Consider the following 21,938-nt stretch of genomic DNA (forward strand, 5'->3'; position numbering starts at 1 on the left):
CCCCCCTCCTTAAATGACTATGTATTCTTTTTATATATTCTTGCATGAATATATGTTTTCTTCCCCAATCGAATTTATTGATGGCTGGACCTGTGTGATTATTGTCTTTGTACTCCCAGGGAACTTAATAAATGTTTGTTGATTGACTGGGTTCAACCTGCCTATTTGCATTGTCTGTCTAACATATAGATAAATTGACAGTCAGAAAGATAGATATACATAGATATAGCTATATGGATACATAGATAGAGATATGTATATATCTATACACATGCACTTGTCTTTGAGCTCATCCACTGAGTGCAAATATTTATACATATGTGTATATTATATATGTGGTGCATATTATGTTATGTATCTATTATGTATATATGCATATATACACAATAGATATATGCATATATTATGCATATTATATGCACTATATATATATAATACACACATCCATTTAATATTATAAGACAAGAAAAATGTAAGTTCCTTAGGGGCACATTCATCTCTTGTACATTTTCTTTGCCTTATAACACTATCCTGGCACAATAAGAGGCATCGTGGCATAGAAAGAACACTGGGTATAGAAATGTCTAAATTCAAGCTTTTTCATTGTCACCTGATTGTTTGACCATGGACAAGTCCTTAGCCTCTCTGAGCCAAATGTTCCTCATTTTAAAAATAAGGGTAATATTTTATATTTCCTGGCACACTACAACAAAAATACTCATTCTACCCATCTCAGAAGGGGCATTGTAAAGTAAGTGCTGTCTAAATTCTAAAGCACTAGGCAAATGTGTACTATTTTTGTCAAAATTATCATAGTTCAATAAATAATGCAGAATTTTTAAAAAATCTTTCCAGGTTTTAACTGGGAACCAGTAACAACTGTCATTCCAAAGTTTCATTACCTTTCCAAATATTCTCATACATGCTCCCATTTCTTTCTGTTGCAACTATAGAGTATATTCTCAGCAACAATAACAAATAGCTCTGCATTCAGAAGTGAACTGACAATTTGGCTCAGGCCATGTGATATGGGGACAAAGCCTGGCATTCTGGCCCTCAGATCTGGACCTGACCATGCAGGGAGAAAAGTGCCAACCTTATTTTGTCAGGCAATGAGGTAGAAATTTGACCAAAAAAACAGAAGAGGCAGGTGTAGAGTAACAAGGTGTCATTTTTACATAGTCACTTTGGGGACTGGAACGACAATTTAAAATGATTAATCTTGGTGCTTTCTGACAGCTGCAAAAACAAGCCTGTGGAACCTAAAATGAGTTAGTCATAGGACCTCGTTAAGGGAGTTCAGGTCTAGGGAAGCCAGATGTGGTGATGATTCATGTAAGGCATCTCATCCAAAAATTAATTAATTTGATTAATTACTTTTTCTTGTGATTTTTTTTTATTAAGGATGAGCCAAGCTCTGGAATGGATCCTAAATCTAAACGACATCTCTGGAAGATTATTTCCGAAGAAGTACAAAACAAATGTTCGGTGATACTTACTTCTCACAGGTAAACTGAATTGTAGAAACTTGGAGGTCTAAGAACATGACCTCTTTGATCTATCCTCATGATGATATTCAGGAAAACAATCAGTTATAACATTTACAATTCATTAAAACAATAAGAATTTGTTGACTGCCTTTCATATATGCACAGCAATGTGCTAGGAAGCATGTGTGGCAGATTGAAAAAACACCTTGGAGATATAGGACCCAAGCCATCATCTATTTAAACTTAATTATATATTTGTTTAGCCTAACCATCTGCTTAAATTTAATGTTTGTTCAGTAGTTTCTAAGGTAAGTATGTAGTGTAAACCTAAGCATACATTTAAAGATTAGATTGAAAGTGGATGTGGATAACATATTCTTTAACATAAAGTAATTATATGCTAAGGCCATACTCATAAACTTTAAAACTATAGAGAAGGCTGTTTGAGGTATCATAGAAGAGAGGCTAGAAAGCTGGCCTTGAAGTCAGGAAGACGTGGGTTGAAATCTTGCCTCTGAGATACTGGCTGTGTGAACCTGAACACCCCATTTAACTTCAGAATGTTCCAGCTGACTCTCTGGGACTGAAAGTTGCAAAACAATTGCTGATCTGCATTAATGTATGGAATATTCTATCTGGGAAATTCCTAAAGCAATAAAATCACATACCTGTTCCCCCTCAAACCCAAAGTGTCTTTAGCCCTTATTTAATAATATACTATCCAGTATTAAGTGCAGAATTTTTTTGCAAAACAATTAGTTATTCTATTCATTTAAAGGCTGGAATTTAAGGAGGGAAACTTCTGCTTTCTTTATCCACGTTATTGACTAAAGGAGCTGTCCATCAGCACCAGACCAGTCAATATGGATTTAATTGGCTCTTTCTTAGAAGAGCCAGGGATAAAGGGATCCCACAACACTAGATACATTCTCTGCTTCCCATCTTTAATGATTGAACAAAAGAAGGTACTCCTGGGCAGTGACCTGGCTCACTGAATAGAGCTGGACATGGAATCAAGAAGACCAGGGTTCAAATATGTCCTCAGATACTTACTGCCTGTGTGACTCAAGGAAAGTCACTTAACCTCTTCTGCCTCAGTTCTCTCTTCTGTAAAATGAGGATAACTTAGTGCCCAGAGTTGTGTGAAGCTAAAATGTGATAACATGTATGAAGAAACTCTTATACAAAGCTCTATACAAATGCTAGCTATTAGTATTATTACCATCATTAACATTATTATTAATTTGAGTATACAAGTAATCACTGTTGCTTCAGAAATGCTAAAAAAAAAAAAGCCACTTTCCTTATTGGATCCTGAGGCTGCTGCCTGGGGCCTCATCCCATAGCCCTGATAATTAACTGGATAGGGGAAAGTTTTATCTAGGAACCAAGCCTTTCAAAATAGGCCAGTACCTCCATAAGTCTCAGTGTTCCCATGGCTCTCTTTTGGCTTTCAACCGGTAAAATTCAACCAAAAGATTGCTTCTAAGTTAATAGATTTTGAAACAAATTGGGGAGCGAGGAAAAGAAAGAGAAAATTTTGAGAAGATGATCATAGACCTAGAGTCAGAAGGGTCCTCCAGGACCATCTAGTTAAACTTCCTCATTTTACAGAGGATGAAACTGAGGCACAGAGACCTTTAGTAACTTGCCCAAAGTCACACAAGTGGTAAGCATCTGATGAGGTATTTGAATCCAGGTCCTCTGACACCAGAGACAATGATCCTCCACTTTTGGTGGAAGGTGGAGAAGGAAGCTGAAACAATGAGAAGAAAAAAGAAATCTCTTTCAGCACCAAGGGAAGATTCCACATGTTGCTATGGAGGGCAGCTCTTCCCCCATCCCACCGTAGCCTCCAGTTTTTGGCACATCCTATGACTCTACCACTCTAAAATATAGTCTATCCTTTACCCTTACTCTCTCTTATTCTGATACTTCCACTGTTGACTCAGGATTACTATGCTAGAATAGCTTTACCTATCAACCTCTGCCCCTGCACAAAGCACCTTAGACCTTGCAACCCAAATCCCCATGCCCCTAACTCTTTAATATCAGATCTCTTAATAAAGGTCTGCTTCTGTTTCTCCATATTCATGCTCACTTCCTAGGGAACCAAGAATCTGCAGGGCACAGGAAGACCTGATCCCAGTGATATTTAGGGGCCATAGATGTCTTCTCTCAGGGGATCAAGAAACTATAGTTCCTTTAGCTACTATTAAATTTTAAATTTGGAAGGCAAAAGTTAGAAGGGAGATACAAAAGAATTCTTTGGAGAAAACTCTGAAAAGATGAATTGGCAAGTGTTGAAAGAATTAATAGACTCAGGCGGAGAATCAGGGACAGATTCTATTGGGAAGTGATGATAGCAGCAAAAGCACAAAGGTGGGATCAAGTAAGATGATAGATAAAGAGGAAGGTGGTCAACATAGCAGAGACAATCATCACAATTCCAAAAGTCCAATAATGAAGTCATTTTTTTTAGCTCATTAAAAGATGCAGATAATCTAAGTTAAGCACTTAATTATATCCCTGCTATAGAATACCGAAGATTTTTCCACTTTGTTTTTCAGCATGGAAGAGTGTGAAGCCCTCTGTACCAGATTGGCCATTATGGTGAACGGAAGGTTCCAATGCATTGGTTCTTTACAACACATAAAAAGCAGGTTAATAACCAATAGATTGTTTCTTAAATGGATCTAGATATGTGCTGGGCTCTGCTTCAAGGATTATCTCAGTTACCTATTATACAATGAATTGAAATGGAATGGGAAAGCCAATCATTTGAAAGAAATTAGTATCTTCCCCTAAAATTTAAAAAATCCTTGCTTTGGGTTTATTTTACTTTTAAAACCTGACAATAGGGAACACCCAAAGCTTATAGAAATTGTTTTTTCTCATGATATGTCTGAGGAAATATATATATATATATATATATATATATATATATATATATATATATATATATATATATAGGAAGCAGACTAAGGCATTTATACCGTTATTTTTAACTCGAGTTGAACTTTGACAAATGCATTAAATTCTAGATTTGACAGCATGTTAATTACCACTTTCCCCAGTTCTTCCACAAATTGCTTTATAGTTTTGTTACATTTGAAGCCTGTAAGGAGGGGGAAAAATCTCATTGTGGAAATAAACACAGGAAGAATCTTATTAATACTAAGTAATACTAAAATTTCTAACCTATGATCACCAGACGCTTTATATGTATGTGTGTGGGCAGAAAGCTAGGTGGTGCCATAGCACTCAGTGCCTGGCCTGGAGTCAGGAGGCCATGAGTTCACATTTAAGCTCAGAGACTCAATAGCTGTTTGACCTTAAGCAAGGCACTGAAATTGTTTGCCTCGGTTTCCTCAACTGTTAAATGGGAATAATAAAAATCCCCCCAGGGTTATTGTGAGAATAAAATGAAATAATATTTGTAAAGTGCTTTGCAAGTGTTAAGGCACTATATAAATATTGTCCATTATTATTACATATATAGTCACAAATATATATGTAAAAATCAAATTTCAAAATATTTCTTCCTACTTTATCTTATAACAATACCGCTTTCCTATAGCATAAGATGGTATTCACCAGAGAGAAGGGAGGATGGATGAAAAAGGACCCTAGAAGCTGTCCTGGCTTTGTGGAGTTTATTATTCTTGCAGTTTATGTTAAGAGTTATATCCCTAGAGACAGCTTAGTTGGTGTTTGTTTCGATTGGAAGTGATGATAGCAGCAAAGATACAGAGGTGGAAACAAGTAAGGTAAAGGGTTAAGAGGGAGGTGTTAACATAGCAGGAAGGATGCAGTGTTGGACATTCCCGGAAGGAGGTTAATTCTGCTTTCGAATGTTTTCTATGCTCCTCCATGAGCTAAAGGGAGATATTAAAGACCCACCATTTGTGTGTTATACAATTCCAAAAGACTAATAAAAAAAGTCACTATTCCCTGAAGAAGGAAGAACAAAACTATTTTAATTTCCTCTACTGATGGAATTACTGAGTCTCTAGAGAAATGCCTCTCTAGTTACTAATTCATCTTCAAATTAGAAATGTCTTAAATCTAAAATTGACACAGAAAAGCCAAGAGTTTTGTAAAATATTGATATTTTCTAAATGTAACTTTTATTCGAAGACTCTGATTGTGTGTCAGTGTAGATATATTTTTAAAATCATGTCATTAGAATCTTTTCAGGTCAAAACCTAGTCTGATTGTCCTAAAGTGAAAAAAAGCATTTTTAAAGGAAAAATGTGATGGTCAGTTTGCAAACCATTAAATCGTTGATTATCAACTAGTTTTCCAATGAAAACATTTCCCCCAAGCATTGCTTACATGACATTTTCCAATTTTTCCTTCTAGATTTGGAAGAGGATTTACTGTAAAGGTTCATTTTAAGAGCAGTAAAGCAAGTATGGAAGCTCTGACACAGTTCATGCAATTACACTTCCCGAAAACATACCTAAAGGTAAATATGTCACTGAAAAGAGGGTGATTTCAAATGGGATATAGACTTGGGAGTTGATTGGATAATCACAATATGGGCATGGACTTAGAGTCAGAAGTCCTGGCTTTGGCATTTACAAGTTGCATGACTTTGGGTAAGCCACTTAATTCATTACTATTATTATTATTATTAACTCATTATTCCCATTTTACAGATGTAGAAACTAAGATTAAGTGGCTTAAGTGGCTGTAAAATGGGAATAAACTTACTTGACCTTAGAAAGCTGTTAGGAATAGAACATGTTATATACTGTAAAGCCCTATAAATATAAACTATCAGTATCTATATTATCTAGTAAATATTTTCACAAACATATAGAAGCCAGAGTTTTCAGCTTGTGGTAAAAATTGATATTAATACCTCCATTGGAGGCAGAGAGGGAAGATATGAGGAAATGGGATGGTGATTATTGCCTTAGCTTGCATGCATACATAATATCTATCTAATGTATATATATAATATATATGTGTGTGTATGTATGTGTATATATATGTACATAAGTATACTTTATATACACATATGGAGGCAGCCAGGTTGCTCAATGGTTAGAGCACTGGGCTTGGAGTCAGGAAGAACTAAGTTCAAATCCAGCCTCAGGTACTTACTAGCTGTGTGACTTTGGATAAGTCACTTAACCTCTGTTTGCCTTAATCCACTGGAAGAGAAAATGGCAAACTATTCCAGTATCTATGCCAAGAAAACCCCAAATGGGGTCATAAAGAGTCAGACATGACTGAAAACAGCTGAACCACAATAATATACATATATGTTTGTGCATATAGCTATATAATTGCCTGTATATATACATGCAAATACATACATGTACTATATTTACTAAGTATACATAGACTATTCAGGTGTTATATATGTATGGATCATACATATGTTGTTATTGTTATTTAGTCATTTTCAGTTGTGTCCAACTCTTAGTGACCCTGTTTGGGGTTTTCTTGGCAAAGATACAGGAATGATTTGCCTTTCCTTCTCCAGCTCATTTTACAGATGAAGAAACTGAGGCAAACAGGGTTAAGTGACTTGTTCAGGGTCACACAGCTAGTAAGTGTCTGAGGCCAGACTGGAACTCAGGGAGATGAGTCTTCCCGACTTCAATCCTGGAACTCTATCTACTGTACCACCTAGATGGCCATAATATACATATGTACATTATACATACTATTCACATATTCACTATACATACATACAATCTATCTATGTGTGTATGCCACAAATATATAACATACACACACACATATCTATCTATCTATCTATCTATATAGTCTTAGGAAGGTGACTCTACCTGAGATAATCATCTCAGTTTCATTACTTGCAAAAGGAGATTTTTCAAAGTAGTCTGGTTGTATCCTTATTGGCTTATAGATCTTAAAAAAATGAATGAATATCTAACCATCTGAAGAAGATTCATTAGTGATAAAAATGAAAATGTGCTAACATTCTGAGGGAGTATAAGAAATTGGACTTGGCCTTAAGTATTGAAAGTAATACAGGCAAGAGGAAAGGTAGTATTGTCCAAGCATGAAAGAAGTAAGGAAGCTCTTATAGGAGAATGATGAATTTAGGACATTTCTCTTGTTGTTTCTTGATGCAATTCTGTCATATGATTTCAAATAACTGCAAAGAAAAGCCTGGTATTATGGAAAGACAGAGGCCAGGATTAGGAATCAAGATTCTGGTCTGAGAAGATACTAAATGCTGAAAAGGTCCCTTTTGCCCCAGGGGTCTCCATTTTCTTTATCTGTTCAATTAGGATAAAAGACGAGCCCTATATAACTAGGTGTCCTACCCTAAACTTTAAAAAAAATCTAGTGTTGACAGAGACAAAAGAAGGCAGCATAAAATTTCCAACTCTTGGCAACTTTGAACAATTCTCATAGAAAGACACTAGTTCTAGAAGTGATGTCTATAGGATCTTGGAATGAATGTTTATGTACAGTTAATAGAGGACACTTCATGATTTTCATTAGCTTTTCATTTTGCTTTTTATCTTTTAGATTTTGTGAAAACTTTCATTTTATCTTTGCACACCGTTATTTTATAATACAGTCAATATTTACTCTGCAACATCATTTACTGGGGGGAAAATGTTTTCAGTTTCCTTAGCCCTTGCTAATGTTATGTCTAGACAAGTCAATACAACCTGACATCCTAAAATACATTATATTCCTTTGACTCCCACAGGATCAGCATCTTAGTATGCTGGAGTATCATGTGCCAGTCACAGCAGGAGGAGTAGCAAACATATTTGATCTGTTAGAAACAAATAAGGCGGCCTTAAATATCACAAACTTTTTAGTGAGTCAGACAACTCTGGAGGAGGTAAGAGAAATGTTGTGATTTGTTCCTAGAACTTCGCATGCTGTTGAATGTGAATGTTGTCTGTTGAATGTTCCATTTATATCTTTTTAATGACATAGAATTGGGATTTAATTAGAATGGTATCTTTGTAACCACAAATCCCAGCACAGCTTTTGATCCATTTATATTTGAATTTGGGGGGAAAGTTATTCGTGGATTTTCTTTAACTAGAGGTAAACAATTATGTCTTTAGCGGACAACTGATGACTTTCAGTTCTAAAAATGCGTATCCGTTGGTGAGAAAGTCTCCTGTGCCAAGAATGCTCACCATCCCTCCTCTTTCCTTATCTCTGCTCATTCATACTCTTCCTTCTCATCAAGGTCACACTTAAATACCATCTCCTTAATGAAACTTTTCTGACTCTTCCCAACTGGAAGTGATCTGTCATCACATCTTATAATGGTTTGCATTCTTCCTTTGAACTTATAATCTAATTTGTATGATCATTAACATTCACATGTTCAAACATATCTTATCTCCGTATTGGATTACGTGGTTCTTGAGGCCAAAAAACCATTCTCTAGCCTTGTATCTCCTCTAGTGACTAGCACAGTGCATTGCACAATAAAAGAAATATTTGTTGAATGAACAAATGAATGAAAGAAGAGTGAGCAGATACCTGTACAAAACAACAAGAAATTTTTATTCAACTTAACAAGTGAACTTGCAGTTAATGCTTTACTTAAGTTTCCACTTGATAGAATTCCAAAATAAATGATCTCATTGGTCATTTTTATAAAGTAGAATCCAATCAACAGTGTGGGCAGGGATATCAAAACAGATGCTTCATCCAAATTTGGATAGATTTGCAAGATTGAGTCAATTGGGGTTTTGCGAAGAGTGCTCTCCATTGACATTTGCATCATCTGTCTTGGTATAAGGGCTTTGTAGAGCAGCCTTTAATACTGTTGCTTCCTTTTAACTTAGTATAACTTGCCCAGCTCAATGTTATGGAGAATCTCAGCGCATCCATCATGAAAATGAGGATGGAAAGTGAACTTTTAATTTTCAAGCATCATGTTTATATGAGTATAGTCCAGTGTCTCAGTGTATTATACATAGGAGGCATTCAAAAAGTGTTTTTATAAATTGAATTGAACCAATACCCCTGGATTTTTTTTTAACAATGACTTTGCCTTTATCCTCAATGCATACAGAAATTACTTGAGCTTCCATTTTTTTTTCCATAGGAGATTTTGACCTAATATTGTGAGGCTTAATTTGTGTCTTTTTATCTGGGACCTTCCATTCTTCCCTCAGCATCAACACCCTCACCACTCCTTTGCCTCCCCCCAAAAACCCAGCATTAGCTGGTGTAATGAACTGTTTTAAAAACTGTAAAAGACTTGGTTTTACTTAATACATATTGGTTGATTGATTGAAGAAAAGAAATAATATTGAAATATTAAGATATAAACTGACCTGTGACCCTGGTGAAATTTCTGCCAGGGATATAAGCATGTGGGAAGATAAAGCCTGGGTCCTCTTGACTCATCTTGGCAGGCAGTCATTTTAGAAAATCCAAATTTAATTAATTAAATAGCCTATTACATAAAAATTACATACTATAGTGGGAGCTTGGATAGGCTCTGAATGGTGCCTCCTTCAGTTCCTGATTTCTTTTTAATTGACATCCTTTTAATACTAGTTTTATGTGCTTTTAAACTTAAAATATTAATTTTAATTGTCCGTTTATGGTTAACAAGTACCATTTGCATTTTTACAAGAAAAACTTCAAATCTGCTGGAATAGGCCACATTTTAGGCATAGGCTATAACACATTCATAATTATCTTATTACTAGTTAAGATAAACAATTTCTGATGAAGTATCTTGAACATGCGTCTGTGCACTTCTTACGTTTTCTTGGAGGAGCACCATGCCTAATTTCTTCTGCAGTGTATTTCTGTGGGTATCCCACTGCATTTTATCTAATTTGACCAGAAAGTAACCATTTGCTTTCCTTTGAAACATCAGGTTTTCATTGACTTTGCCAAAGACCAAAAAGCCCACGTGAACCTGGAGACAAGCAGCCAAGGTTCCAGCATCAGTGGAGATTCTCAGGATGAGCACCCTGAGTCTTAGCGGCTGGACTCTCACTCCCACCTGCTCATCGACGATGCATTCATGATGAAAAAAAAAGCCACTGAAGATGCCATTTCCTCGTTGTATCTTAGTGTTAAACTGTTCTGTTGCATGAAAACTTAGAATTGTGTGAGACTAGCAATGTAACTGAACCGTGGAGTCTGAGAAGCCAATCCACAGTCACTACTGAAATGAGCGCATGCAGGCAGGATGCTAAGAAGGGTAACTTGTTTTCTGTGAGGCTTCTCAAACAAAATGCAAAGCTGCTTGAGGGTGGATAATGATGTCTTCCCTTGTTTATTTAAATGTTTAAATTAAAGCATAAGAGATGTAGTTACTAACAGTCCAAAAATCAAGGTAGAAGAAAACTTGAGATAACAGGAGATAAAGAAATGTCTTGTGATTGTGTAAGAAATAGAAGAAAACAACAGGATGGGCACCTTCTCCAAAGAACGCACCCACTCTAATCCATACTGAGTGAGGATCAGATTCACATCAATGCCAGACTGTGGCCAAAGAATGGATGCATGGCACTGTGCCCTGATAAGTAACCTCTGCACCTGTTCACAAATGGGGATACATTGCCACACACATACACCAAAAAAAGTGCATTTCTGCAAGAATGTGGCATAGGAGAATAGTTTACCCTGGTGGTAAAGAGAATATATGCCCATTTCTGACCTGTCATCCCTGCCAATGAGGAGACTTAGGGACCAAAAAAAAAAGATACCATTTCAGGAAAAAGATGGCTGTGTCAACCAGGCAGACACTGAGCCTGGAAACTGGGAAAGAATTCATGTGCTGCAGGCAGGCAGTTTTCTTCAGCTATTGATGGAGCCATTTGGCACACCTCTGCCCAGGGAGTAACTTTGGGGAAGAAGGGCACATTCAAAGATTACTTTTAGCCAAAATGCCCAAGCTGAGTCAGATTACACATGTGGCTATGGGACAGGATCCTTGATAACACCTATCGTTAGGGTCCCCTATTAGGGTGTTTTCTATATATGAATTGCTCAGTGTAACATTTTGTATATATATATATATAATATAAGGATGTCAGTGTTGGCACAACTGTATCAATGTTGAAAATCAATAAACGTGAAGTTAAAAAACAACAAAACACAGAGACTCATAAGCCGTTTCTATTGTTGAGGGTTAGCTCAAGGCCTAGGAGGGAACCAAAAACAAAACTGTCAGGACCAAAGCATTGTCAGGGTGAAGGATTTGCTCGTAATCTCTGTCATCAATCTTAAAAACTTCAGCATGTGCTCTTGGGAGAAATTGTGGTGCAGTAGAAAACATTTTGGGGTTTGAGGGAGAGCATCTGGGTTCAAATCCTACCTTTTCCGCTTGCCGGAAACTCTCTGGATCTGTTTTCTCACATGCAAAATAAGGATAGTAGACTACTCTGCAACTGAAATGACATTGTCTTACCTACATTGTCAGTTCTGCTCTAACAGAAACATGCATTCTTAGAAATCGCTGCACTATGCAAAATCACAAAATAAAAGCCATCAGGACAGTGGGAAAAATAAGGTTAGGGGCACAACACTCAAAAACTTCATTACCGTTTCATCCAAAATTTCATCAGACATAAAAAATTATAGGAATCTACTAAAAACAGTGACACAGTTGTATACACGTTAGATGGTTGAGATACATACAAATGCTGCAATAAAGTGGAGCCACCCATGGCTTCTGGCTCCTGTCTGGCCTGCACCCAGGTTCCCATATGGGGTAAGAATTGGCAAAATCAACAGCTGTGGAGAGATGGCAGCCCCTGCAATGGTGGAAGATAGGGAGCATGGAGTGCATGGGGGTAGGGACCAACCTTCCTCCACCTACAGCTCCTACTGTATCAGAAGATCTGCAATGAATATGGCACTTTATTTGGGAAAAAACACCTGAAGTTTGCTTGTGAAAGTAACTTTTGAAAGGGTTGCAGCTTGTGAGTTGTGAAGTAGTGCAGTTTTTCTGCGTTCTTACTGTTTCTCCTGGATGAAATTGTACATAAATAAACTCAAAATTCAAAATTCAAGTTATGCTCAAATTACTCTCTAATGTATAAATCACATTTCTTCATTTTCAAATCAAATGTTTTAGTAGAACTGAATCTCTACATTTCTATCTCCTATTTGATGTAGTTCTTTGCTTTACATTGGGATGTGCCACAATATTTTTTTACTGTGCACTTTTTTTTACCATCAAAGCTTATTAACATACATTGAAACTATTCGTGCAGTACCCAGGCCTTGCATTGTCTACATTTCTAAAGAATTTGCAGTGATTTGAGGTGACACAATTCTCCAAATAAATATATTCACTCTAGATAATGCCCGCAAAAAGGAATTGCTTTATCTGAATTACCTGAATTGCCTATAAAGACTCATCTAAATTTCGATTCTGCCGTGGAAAACTGCTCTTAAAGTAGTATCCCCAATACAACAAAAAACAAAATTGAAAGAGCAGGGAAAATATATCCACTATGATCTCCTCCAATATATGTTCTCCACCTCCTCCCTTCCAAGGAATATACACCATCTTCTCACCTTGTTTGAGATAACCTATTGATGATTAAAAAACAATTGATGGCAGGAGGCAGGAGGTCATCAACAAAAAGAAAGGCTCCACACGTGTACCAAAATATTTATAGCAGCACTTTTTTGTGATAGCAAAGAACTAGAAACAAAGTAGATCCCTGTCAACTGGAATATGGCTAGAAAAATTCAACTGTTCTGAAAAGTATTAATATTAAAATCAATCACCAGAATCGTTCATTGTTCAATGTAATTACCATAAGTGATTGCAAAAGAATATTACTGTCCAGTAAAAAATGATGTGATGAGTAGAGATTAGGATGGGAAGACTTACATGAACTGATACAAACTGAAGGAAGTAGAACCAAGCTAACAATATACGGAATGACTACAATCATGTAAACAGAAAGAGCAGCTACCACAAAACAATCAAAATTATGTTGCCAAAACATAATGAACAAACTTGGCCCCCAAACAGACTGGTAAGAAGTTACTTTCCCCTTCTCTTTTCCAGAAGTGGAGTAGAGGGGAAGAGAAGGTTCATGGGCTTGGAATATTATGCATAACATTCATTTTTTCTATATTAATTAATTTTGCTAACTTCCTTCTTCCTCTTTTTAAAAAAGGCATTATTACAAGGAACAGCTCTTTGGAAGGAAGGAAACAGAAAGATAGAGGGAAATCAAAATGATGTAGAAACAAAAAAGATAAAAGTCGTTTAATCGATTATACCTTCTTAGGCCATGGTCTAAGAGAAAGAGGTTATACCAATTTGTTTGCCTTCTGTTTTTTTTTTCTTTTTGAGGGAGAGGGGCAGAATGGTACAGAAGAAAAAAATGTTGGATTTAAAGTAAGAGGAATTGAGTTAAAATCCCAGCTCTGCCACATACTACCTATATACTAAGGCAAGTCAATTAACCCTTTTGGGTTTCAGTGTCTTCAGCTATAAAAGGAGGGAGGGAGTGCTATGTTAGATGGGCACTATGAACCCTTCCAGCTCTAACTCTATGTTCTAAACTCCTGCCCCTAGGAAAACAGAAGGTTTGTTAACTTACACTTAAACATTTCAATAAATGTTATCAGTTTGGGTACTCCTTCCACTGGTAAAAATTTACAGACCAATAGTCATATTTTCATCCTGTCCAGACAGGATGTTTGTCATATTTTTTCTGCAAATTGTACATAGAAAATCTAGTCCCACAATGAAGGACTAGACAGCACCCAAGCTTGTCCATCTGTCATCCCTCACTCTCACTACAATGCCAGCCATATATGGGATCCTGGATGTAGTGTTGGAAGAGACTTTGTAAGTCTTTTAGTTCAACCCCTCCCCCGACCCTGCCACCTTCTTTGACAGATATGGATACTGAGATACTGGGAGGCTATGACTTACCCAAGGTTACATCAGTAGCAAATGCCTGAGGTGTAATTTGAAGCCATTCCTCCCAGGGATGGGGAAGCTGCAGCCTCCTGACCACATGTGGCCTTCTTGGTCCTCAAATGTGGCTCTTTGAATCCAAACTTCACAGATTTGTTCTGTGAAGTTTGGATTTAGTCAAAGGGCCACATATGAGGACCTAGAGAGTCATACATGGCCTCGAGGCCGCAAGTTCCCCATGCCTGACTCCAACTAGCACACCATCTACTGTGCCAAATGGCCTCTAGCCATTACCTTTTCTGTACCTTCTTTGACCCACGTCATCATAGGTAAGATCCTTCCACTTATTAAATCATCACCATATGCCCTTCCATTGCCCATCAAGTCACCTGAGATTGGGATTGTTCTTACATCCATTTCCCAAAATAAATAAAGGAAGGAGGAGGGGAAAGAAGGGGGTATGTAACTATTACAACTGACTGTCATGTTATTTTTACAACATTATTTGATATTATTGCTTTTTTTGAAGTCTGGTGTTGATACAGAAATTTATCTAATGATTTTGTTTTGCTCATTTAAGAATAGGAATTAAGACATTCTAGGATAAAGTTAATTGCTGGGGAAAAAAATGTGCTAGTGGCCAACACTTTAATTTAAAATGTTACTGCTCCATGATAAGATGCACATCATTAAAAATGCAGTGCATTTGGGGCTGCTATTAATTTTAGTAATGGCAGTGCCTCATAGGGTGGTTTTTCTCAAGGAATTTAAGAAATAGATTTGATTCATTCTACATCTGCCTGCTAAAGGAGAGACAGAATGGATTATACCCATTTTATAAGTGGGAAAACTGAGACAAATAATGTGACGGCAGCAAAAACCACAACTTGGATATGATAGTAACTCACATTTATATGGAATTTCAAGGAGTTTTTTGTACAACTCTGTGAGGCAGGCAGCATAAATTATTATTTTCCTGATTTTACAAATGATGAAACTGAGGCTGAGCAAAGAGGAAATTTGGGAGGCAGAAAATTGTAGTAGAAAAAGATAGTGACTCTGAAGTTGGAGGACCATAGGATCCAGAGATGGAAAGGACCTCAATATACCCCATGATTTTACAGATGAGGAACTGAGGCCCAGAGAGGCTGTGACCTTCTCATGTTCACACAGGTAGTCAGTAGCAGAGTCAAGATTTGAACCCAGTAGCTCTGACTACAAATCCTTTATTCTTTCCACTGCATCATAGTGTTTACCAACCTGGGTTCAAATCTAACTTCTGATACTCACTGCACCTGTGCCTTGGACAAGTCACTTTTTCTGCCTAGTTCTCAACTTTCTCATCCTCATGAGAGAACTAGGTGGCACAATGGATAGAGCCCTGGGCCTGGAGTCAGGAAGACCCAAGTTCAAATCTAGCCTCAGGCATTTACTAGCTAGGAGATCCTGAGAAAGTCACTTAACCACTATCTGCCTCCGTTTCCCCAAAATAGGGGGGAATAATAGTACCTACTATTCATAAAATATATATGTATATATAAAATAATATTAAATAATAAATATATACATAAATAATATGCAACATAGGATTGTTGTGAGAAACAAATAAAATAAAATGTATAAAGTTCTTAACACAAGGCCTGCCACATTTTAGGTGCTTCATAAATGCTTTCGGCTAAGGTGGCCTGGGGTCAGGAAGACCTGAGTTCAAATTTGACCTCGGACACCTATTAGCTGTGTGACTCTGGGCAAGTCAGTTAACTTTGTTCGCCTCCATTTCCTCATCTGTAAAAAGAGCTAGAGGAGGAAATGGCAAACCTCTCCAATATCTTTGTCAAGAAAACCCCAAATGGGGTCACAGAGAGTCAGACACAGATGACAATGATTAAACAAAACAAATAATAGTAAGTGCTTGCTCCCTTCCCTTTCTGCCCCCACCTGTAAAATGAAGGGAAAGGAGTTTAGGTGGATGGTCAGTTAGCAGCTATTAAGCCCTGCTATATGCCAGGCACTGTGCTAAGTGGTCCTTCAAGGAGGTCACTATCTAATGGGGCAGATAACTAGCAAACAAAGGCATACAGATAAACTACAAGAAAAGGAAAATGCTAGAATTAAGCAGGGTTGGGAAAGTCTGTGGGGCAACTAGCTGGCTTGGGGCTGGACCTGGAGTCAGGAAGACTTATCTTCATGAGTTCAAATCTGGACTCAGACACTTGCTAGCTGTGTGACCCTGGGCAAGTCACTTAACCCTGTTTGCCTCAGTTTCCTCATCTATAAAATGAGCTAGAGAAGGAAAAGGCAAACCACTCCAGTATCTTTGCCAAGAAAACCCCAAATGGGGTCATGAAAAGCTGAACACAACTGGGGAAAAAAGATGACTGGGGGAGGATATAGGAGATGGAAACTTAGCTGAGACTTGAAGGAAGGAGAGCATTCCAGGCATGGGGGAAAGCAAGAGAAAATTATGGGAGCCAAGAGATAGAGGGTCTTGTTTCTGGAAAAGACTGGAGGCAAGTGTCACTGGATTGAAGAATACATCTTAGAAAGTAATACATAACAGGACTGGAAAGGTAGGAAGGGCTCTGAAAGCCAAATGGAGCGTTTTGCATTTGATCTTGGAGGGAGCACTGGAGTTTATTAAGTAAGGGGGTGACATGGTTGAATCTACTTGAGGAAAATCACCAAATGCAGGTTGGACTGCAATGGGGAGAAACTTGAGGCAGGCAGGCCCCAAATATATACTACCTACTCTGTCACACACTGTGCTAAGCACTTTTCAAATCACTTATTTTTATCCTCACAATAACCATGGCAAGTAAGTGCTATTATTTTCTCATTTTACAGTTAAAAAAACTGAGGCAAAAAGGAGTTCAGTGATTTGCCCAAGATCACAGCTAGTAGGTGTTTGAGGTGGATTTGAACCCAGGTCTTGCTATCTCTAGAACCAGTACTCTATCCGCTGTGTCAATGAGGTCCAGCTTTTGAGCTATGATCCTATGACTTGTACAGGGTCGTGCAATTAATTAACGGCATAGCCTCCAGGCCTCCTGACTATGAGTCCAGTGATATTTCCTTCATCTCATGTGCAGTCTGTCTACTACATAGGAATGTATTCCTGGTTCGGTGGCTAGGCTTGCCAGCATAGATGGGAGCTTTCTATTGTTATCCTAACCAGGTGGTTAGGTACCAAAACAGTTTCCAAAATATACATTCCATCTGTTTCTGTCATAATTGCTCTACCTTTCTTGTTTTCATGATACATAGTACAGACTATTATTTAGTGCTGAATTTTCCTTTCGGGAGAAGCTTTGTCTCAGCTCAATCTGAGAACCATTTAAATCTTACCTAACATTTCAATTAAATACATTATGCTACTGTATCCATGAGCAAGAACTGCCAGAAAAAGCTGGGTTTCCACAGTAAATTGATTACTTACAAGGAAATGGTAGCACAAAAGTATATTCTCATCCCTGTAGTTGTTGCCAGTAGAAAAGCAAGTGGTTCATTACAATATTTCAGCAAATTATAATTCGCAAATTGACACCCAATTTGTTGGAAAGGAAACAGCTTCTTTTTTCCCAGTAAACAAAATGAAAAGAGTGTTAAAATATACTCCCTGAGTACAGAATCATGGAGGAGTCCATGGAGTCAGACTCTTCTCTGACTAAATCATGTCTGCTGATACAATAACTATAGGCAGTAAAAGCTTATCATAACCCGGTTAGACGATATAACACAGGCATGAATCCTGTCCCCAGTGAAGGTGTTTTAAAGGGACTTCCTAAGCCTCATTAATTTGAACTCCATTAATTTTAAAGTCCACTAAAGTCCTCTTCTGAAGCATCAAGCTAGTATGGAGGTGACCCTGGGCTTTTGAAGGCTGTGCCTGCAGAGTACAAGCTCTAGCAACCTAGAAAGTTTGGGGAGAGACTTTAGGAAGGCAAAGCGGGATGGCAGCAAGCATGCTGGTTATCTGCATTACCTTGGAATGATAATGACAATAATAGCTAGCATTTACATAGCTATTGAAGGGTTGAGAAACATTTTAATGCGTTATCTCATTTGATCCTTACAACACTTTTTACAGGATAGGTGCTATTATTATCCCTATTTTACAGGTGAGGAAACTGAGGCAAGAAGACATTAATTGACTTGCTCAGGGTCAAAGACCTAGTAAGTGTCTAGAATCAGATTTGAACTCATGTGTTCTTGACTCCAAGACGAGGGACCACTGTACTACCAAGCTGCCACCAAGAAAAACACATAGGCTGATGTTAACTATAATTAAGTTGATTAAAGAAATTGACACAGAAGTATAAATAATCAAGTTATTCATCTGTCTATTGCATTTGTTAACCTAAAGATGGCACATTAGATTGAGGCTGGGTCCAAAGACAGGCAGACCTGAATTCAAGTCTGGCCTCAGACACTCAATAGCTGTGTAACCCTGAGGAAGTCACTTAGGCTCTGTCTTCCTCACCAGCTGTAAAATAGGGATTAATAATAGCACCTATATCCCAGGGTTGTTATGAAGATCAGATGAGTTAATATTTGTAAAGTACTTAGCAAAATGCTAGCTCATAGTAGGTACTAAGTAAATATTTGTTTCCTTCCTTCCTTCTTTCTTTCCTTTCTTCCTGCCTTCCTTCCTTTCTTCCTTAAGTGGCGGCACAATGGATAGAGTGCTGAGCCTGAAATTAGGTTCCAATCTGGTCTCAGACAAACTTACTAGCTGTGTGATCTTGGACAAGTCACTTAACCTCTGCCTCAGCTTCTTCAACTGTAAAATGAGGATAATAATACTTAGGAGGGTGTAACACCCCTGCAATAGGAGGGTTGTTGTGAGGATTAAATAAGATAATATTTGTAAAACGCCTAGCACACAGTAGGTGCTTCACAAATGTTTTCTTCCTTCTAAAGTGGCTAAATAATATGTTTGGAGATCATTTTTAAATTAGGAAACCTGTTAGTGCCCCGCCCCCACCCCAGGCTTGCTACCACCAAATTAACCTGCCAAGAAAGAAATTACAAGAAATCAATATTATTTGATAGCATGAAGCCAGACAATACTACCTACCCTTCCTCACCTTCATAATTGATTCTCTAGTCTCATATGTCCTATTAAAAACAAAGAGCATTGCTTTGGGTGAACAGAATGAATAATCAGAATTGAGAATGAAACTCACTTACTGCAAAGGATTTCCTATATTCTGAATGGGAAGGGGGTAGATTTGCTCAGTGAATCAACAGTGGAAAACAGGATTGCAAAGGAAACATTTCCAAGCACTTTGAAGACATTAGCAGAACAAAACAATTATTCTCTTAAATAAAAAATTATTCACAGCTGGTTATTGAAGTAAGTACAAGACAACCTCTTGGCAAGACATCTGTAGCAGTTAGTTCATGTCATCATATGTACCTAAAATCAACTGGACTGTATTTCTTTACCAAGATTTTATTATTCATTTTTTTTAACTAATTCCCTCTGGCCTTCCTTCCCCCCAGTTATTCTAATAGTGAGGTTTTACCATATTCTTGCAAATAGTATGATTTGCAAATATGATATAGTATGAAATAGTATGATATGCAAAAAGTATGATTAAGAGTATATCTTTCGAAGATGCCAGAGTAAAGGCAGAGTCTCATCTGAGCTCTCTCAAATTCTCTTCCAAACAATGTCAAAATAACACCTCAAAACAAATTCTGGAGTGGTAGAACCAACAAAAGGATGGGGTGAAACAATTTTCTAGCCCAAGACAATTTAGAAAGTTGACAGAAAATGTCTATCTCACAGGGGTGAGAGTGGAGTGCAGTCTATTGCAGACTGTGCTACCAAAATCCATGCCCTGGCAAGCCAATAGCAGGCCTTAGGGTTAACTGAATCAGCAGCTGTGGCTTCCAGAGCTCTCAGTCCACAGATAGGAAGGAGATCCGACAACTGGTCAAAAGAAGATTACAAGGAACCCTTTGCTGGCACTGGGAGCAGGACTCAGTTGCATTGCCCCCCACGTTGTTTTGGGTCATAGTCCCAGCGGGAGGACTAGTACTAGCAAGAGCAGGAACCCTGGTCACACACAGTTCCTGGGCTGAAATGAATACAGTCCAGAGCATAGACCAGGACAGCAGTGACCACATCTTTCCTTAGATCATAGTACCTTGGAAGAACTGAAAACTTACAGACCCCCCAGAACTACCTCTGAAAACAGCAGCACAGAAAACCTGAAACTTGGGACAGCACACCCTTCATCCTGGGAGTAAAGCCCAACTTTAACATCAAGGTAAAAGTCAAGAAATAGACTGGGAAAAGGGTGGATTCAAAACAGTATAGTACTGGATAAGGAATAGAGTGGTAGATCAGTTGAACAGATTAAGTGCACAATACACAATAATAAACGACCTCCATTATCTAGTGTTTGATAAATGCAAAGATCTAAGCTTTTGGGACACAAACTCACTATTTGACAAAAACTGCTGAGGAAACTGTAAAGCAGTTTGGCAGAAACTAGATACAAACCAACATCTCACACCATCTACCAAGATAACATCAAAATGGGTACATGATTTAGACATAAAGGGTGATACCATAAGCAAATTAGGGGAGCATGGAATAATTTACCTGTTAGATCTACGGAGAAAGGAAGAATTTATGACCAAACAAGACACAGAGAGCATTAGGGAATATAAAATGGGTTATTTTGATTACATTAGACTAAAAGAGTTCTACACAAACAAAACCAAGGCAACCAAAGTTAGATGGAATGTAGAAAACTGGGGGAAATTTTTTAAGCAAGTTTCTCTGATAAAGGCCTCATCTCTCAAATATATGAAAAACTGACTCAAATTTACAAAAATTCAATTCATTCTACAATTGATAAATTGGGCACTTTTCAATGAAGAAACAAAAGCTATCTCATAGAAAAAATGCTCTAAATCACTAATGATTAGAAAAATGCAAGCTAAAACAACTCAGAGATACCACCTCACACATATAGGATTGGTTAATATAACAGAAAAAGAAAATGACAAATGTTTGAGGGGATGTGGGAAAATCGGGACATTAATGTACTATTGGGCGGAGTTGTGAACTGATCAACCATTCTGGAGAGCAATATAGAAGTATGCCTAAAGGGCTATAAAACCGTACATACTCTTTGACTCAGTAATACATTGGTAGGTCTGTATCCCAAACAGATTTTTTTTAAAAAAAGAAAAGGACCTATATGTACAAAAATATTTATAGCAGCTCTATAGTGCTGGCAGATAATAGGAAACTGAAAGGATGTCCGTCAATTGAGGAATGGTTGAACGAATCATGGTATGTGATTGTGATGGAATACTATTGTACTATAAGAAATGATAGGCATCTTCTCAGCAATGCAATGATCTAAGACAAGTCCAAAAGATTAAAGATGGAAAATTCTACCCACATCCAGAGAAAGAACTATGGAGTCTGAATACAGATCAAAGCATGCTATTTTCTCTGTGTTTGTTTTTTCTTTCTTGTTTTTTATTTTTTTTTTGGTTCTGATTCTTCTTTGCAACATGACTAATGTAGAAATATGTTT

General features: G+C 37.5%; 1 protein-coding gene across 1 annotated transcript in view; it reads left to right on the forward strand.

The window, feature by feature from the left end:
* The window catches only part of ABCA12 (ATP binding cassette subfamily A member 12), a 230,920-nt gene extending 220,462 nt beyond the window's left edge, over positions 1–10,458 (forward strand). Inside the window, exons 49-53 of the mRNA XM_036755721.1 lie at positions 1,405–1,508; positions 4,061–4,153; positions 5,856–5,961; positions 8,197–8,334; positions 10,351–10,458. Coding sequence (XP_036611616.1) covers positions 1,405–1,508; positions 4,061–4,153; positions 5,856–5,961; positions 8,197–8,334; positions 10,351–10,458 — 549 coding nt within the window. The remainder of the gene's footprint in view (positions 1–1,404; positions 1,509–4,060; positions 4,154–5,855; positions 5,962–8,196; positions 8,335–10,350) is intronic.
* Positions 10,459–21,938: the final 11,480 nt, after the last annotated feature.

Source organism: Trichosurus vulpecula, chromosome 4, assembly GCF_011100635.1.
Source record: "Trichosurus vulpecula isolate mTriVul1 chromosome 4, mTriVul1.pri, whole genome shotgun sequence".
Lineage (NCBI taxonomy): Eukaryota > Metazoa > Chordata > Mammalia > Diprotodontia > Phalangeridae > Trichosurus > Trichosurus vulpecula.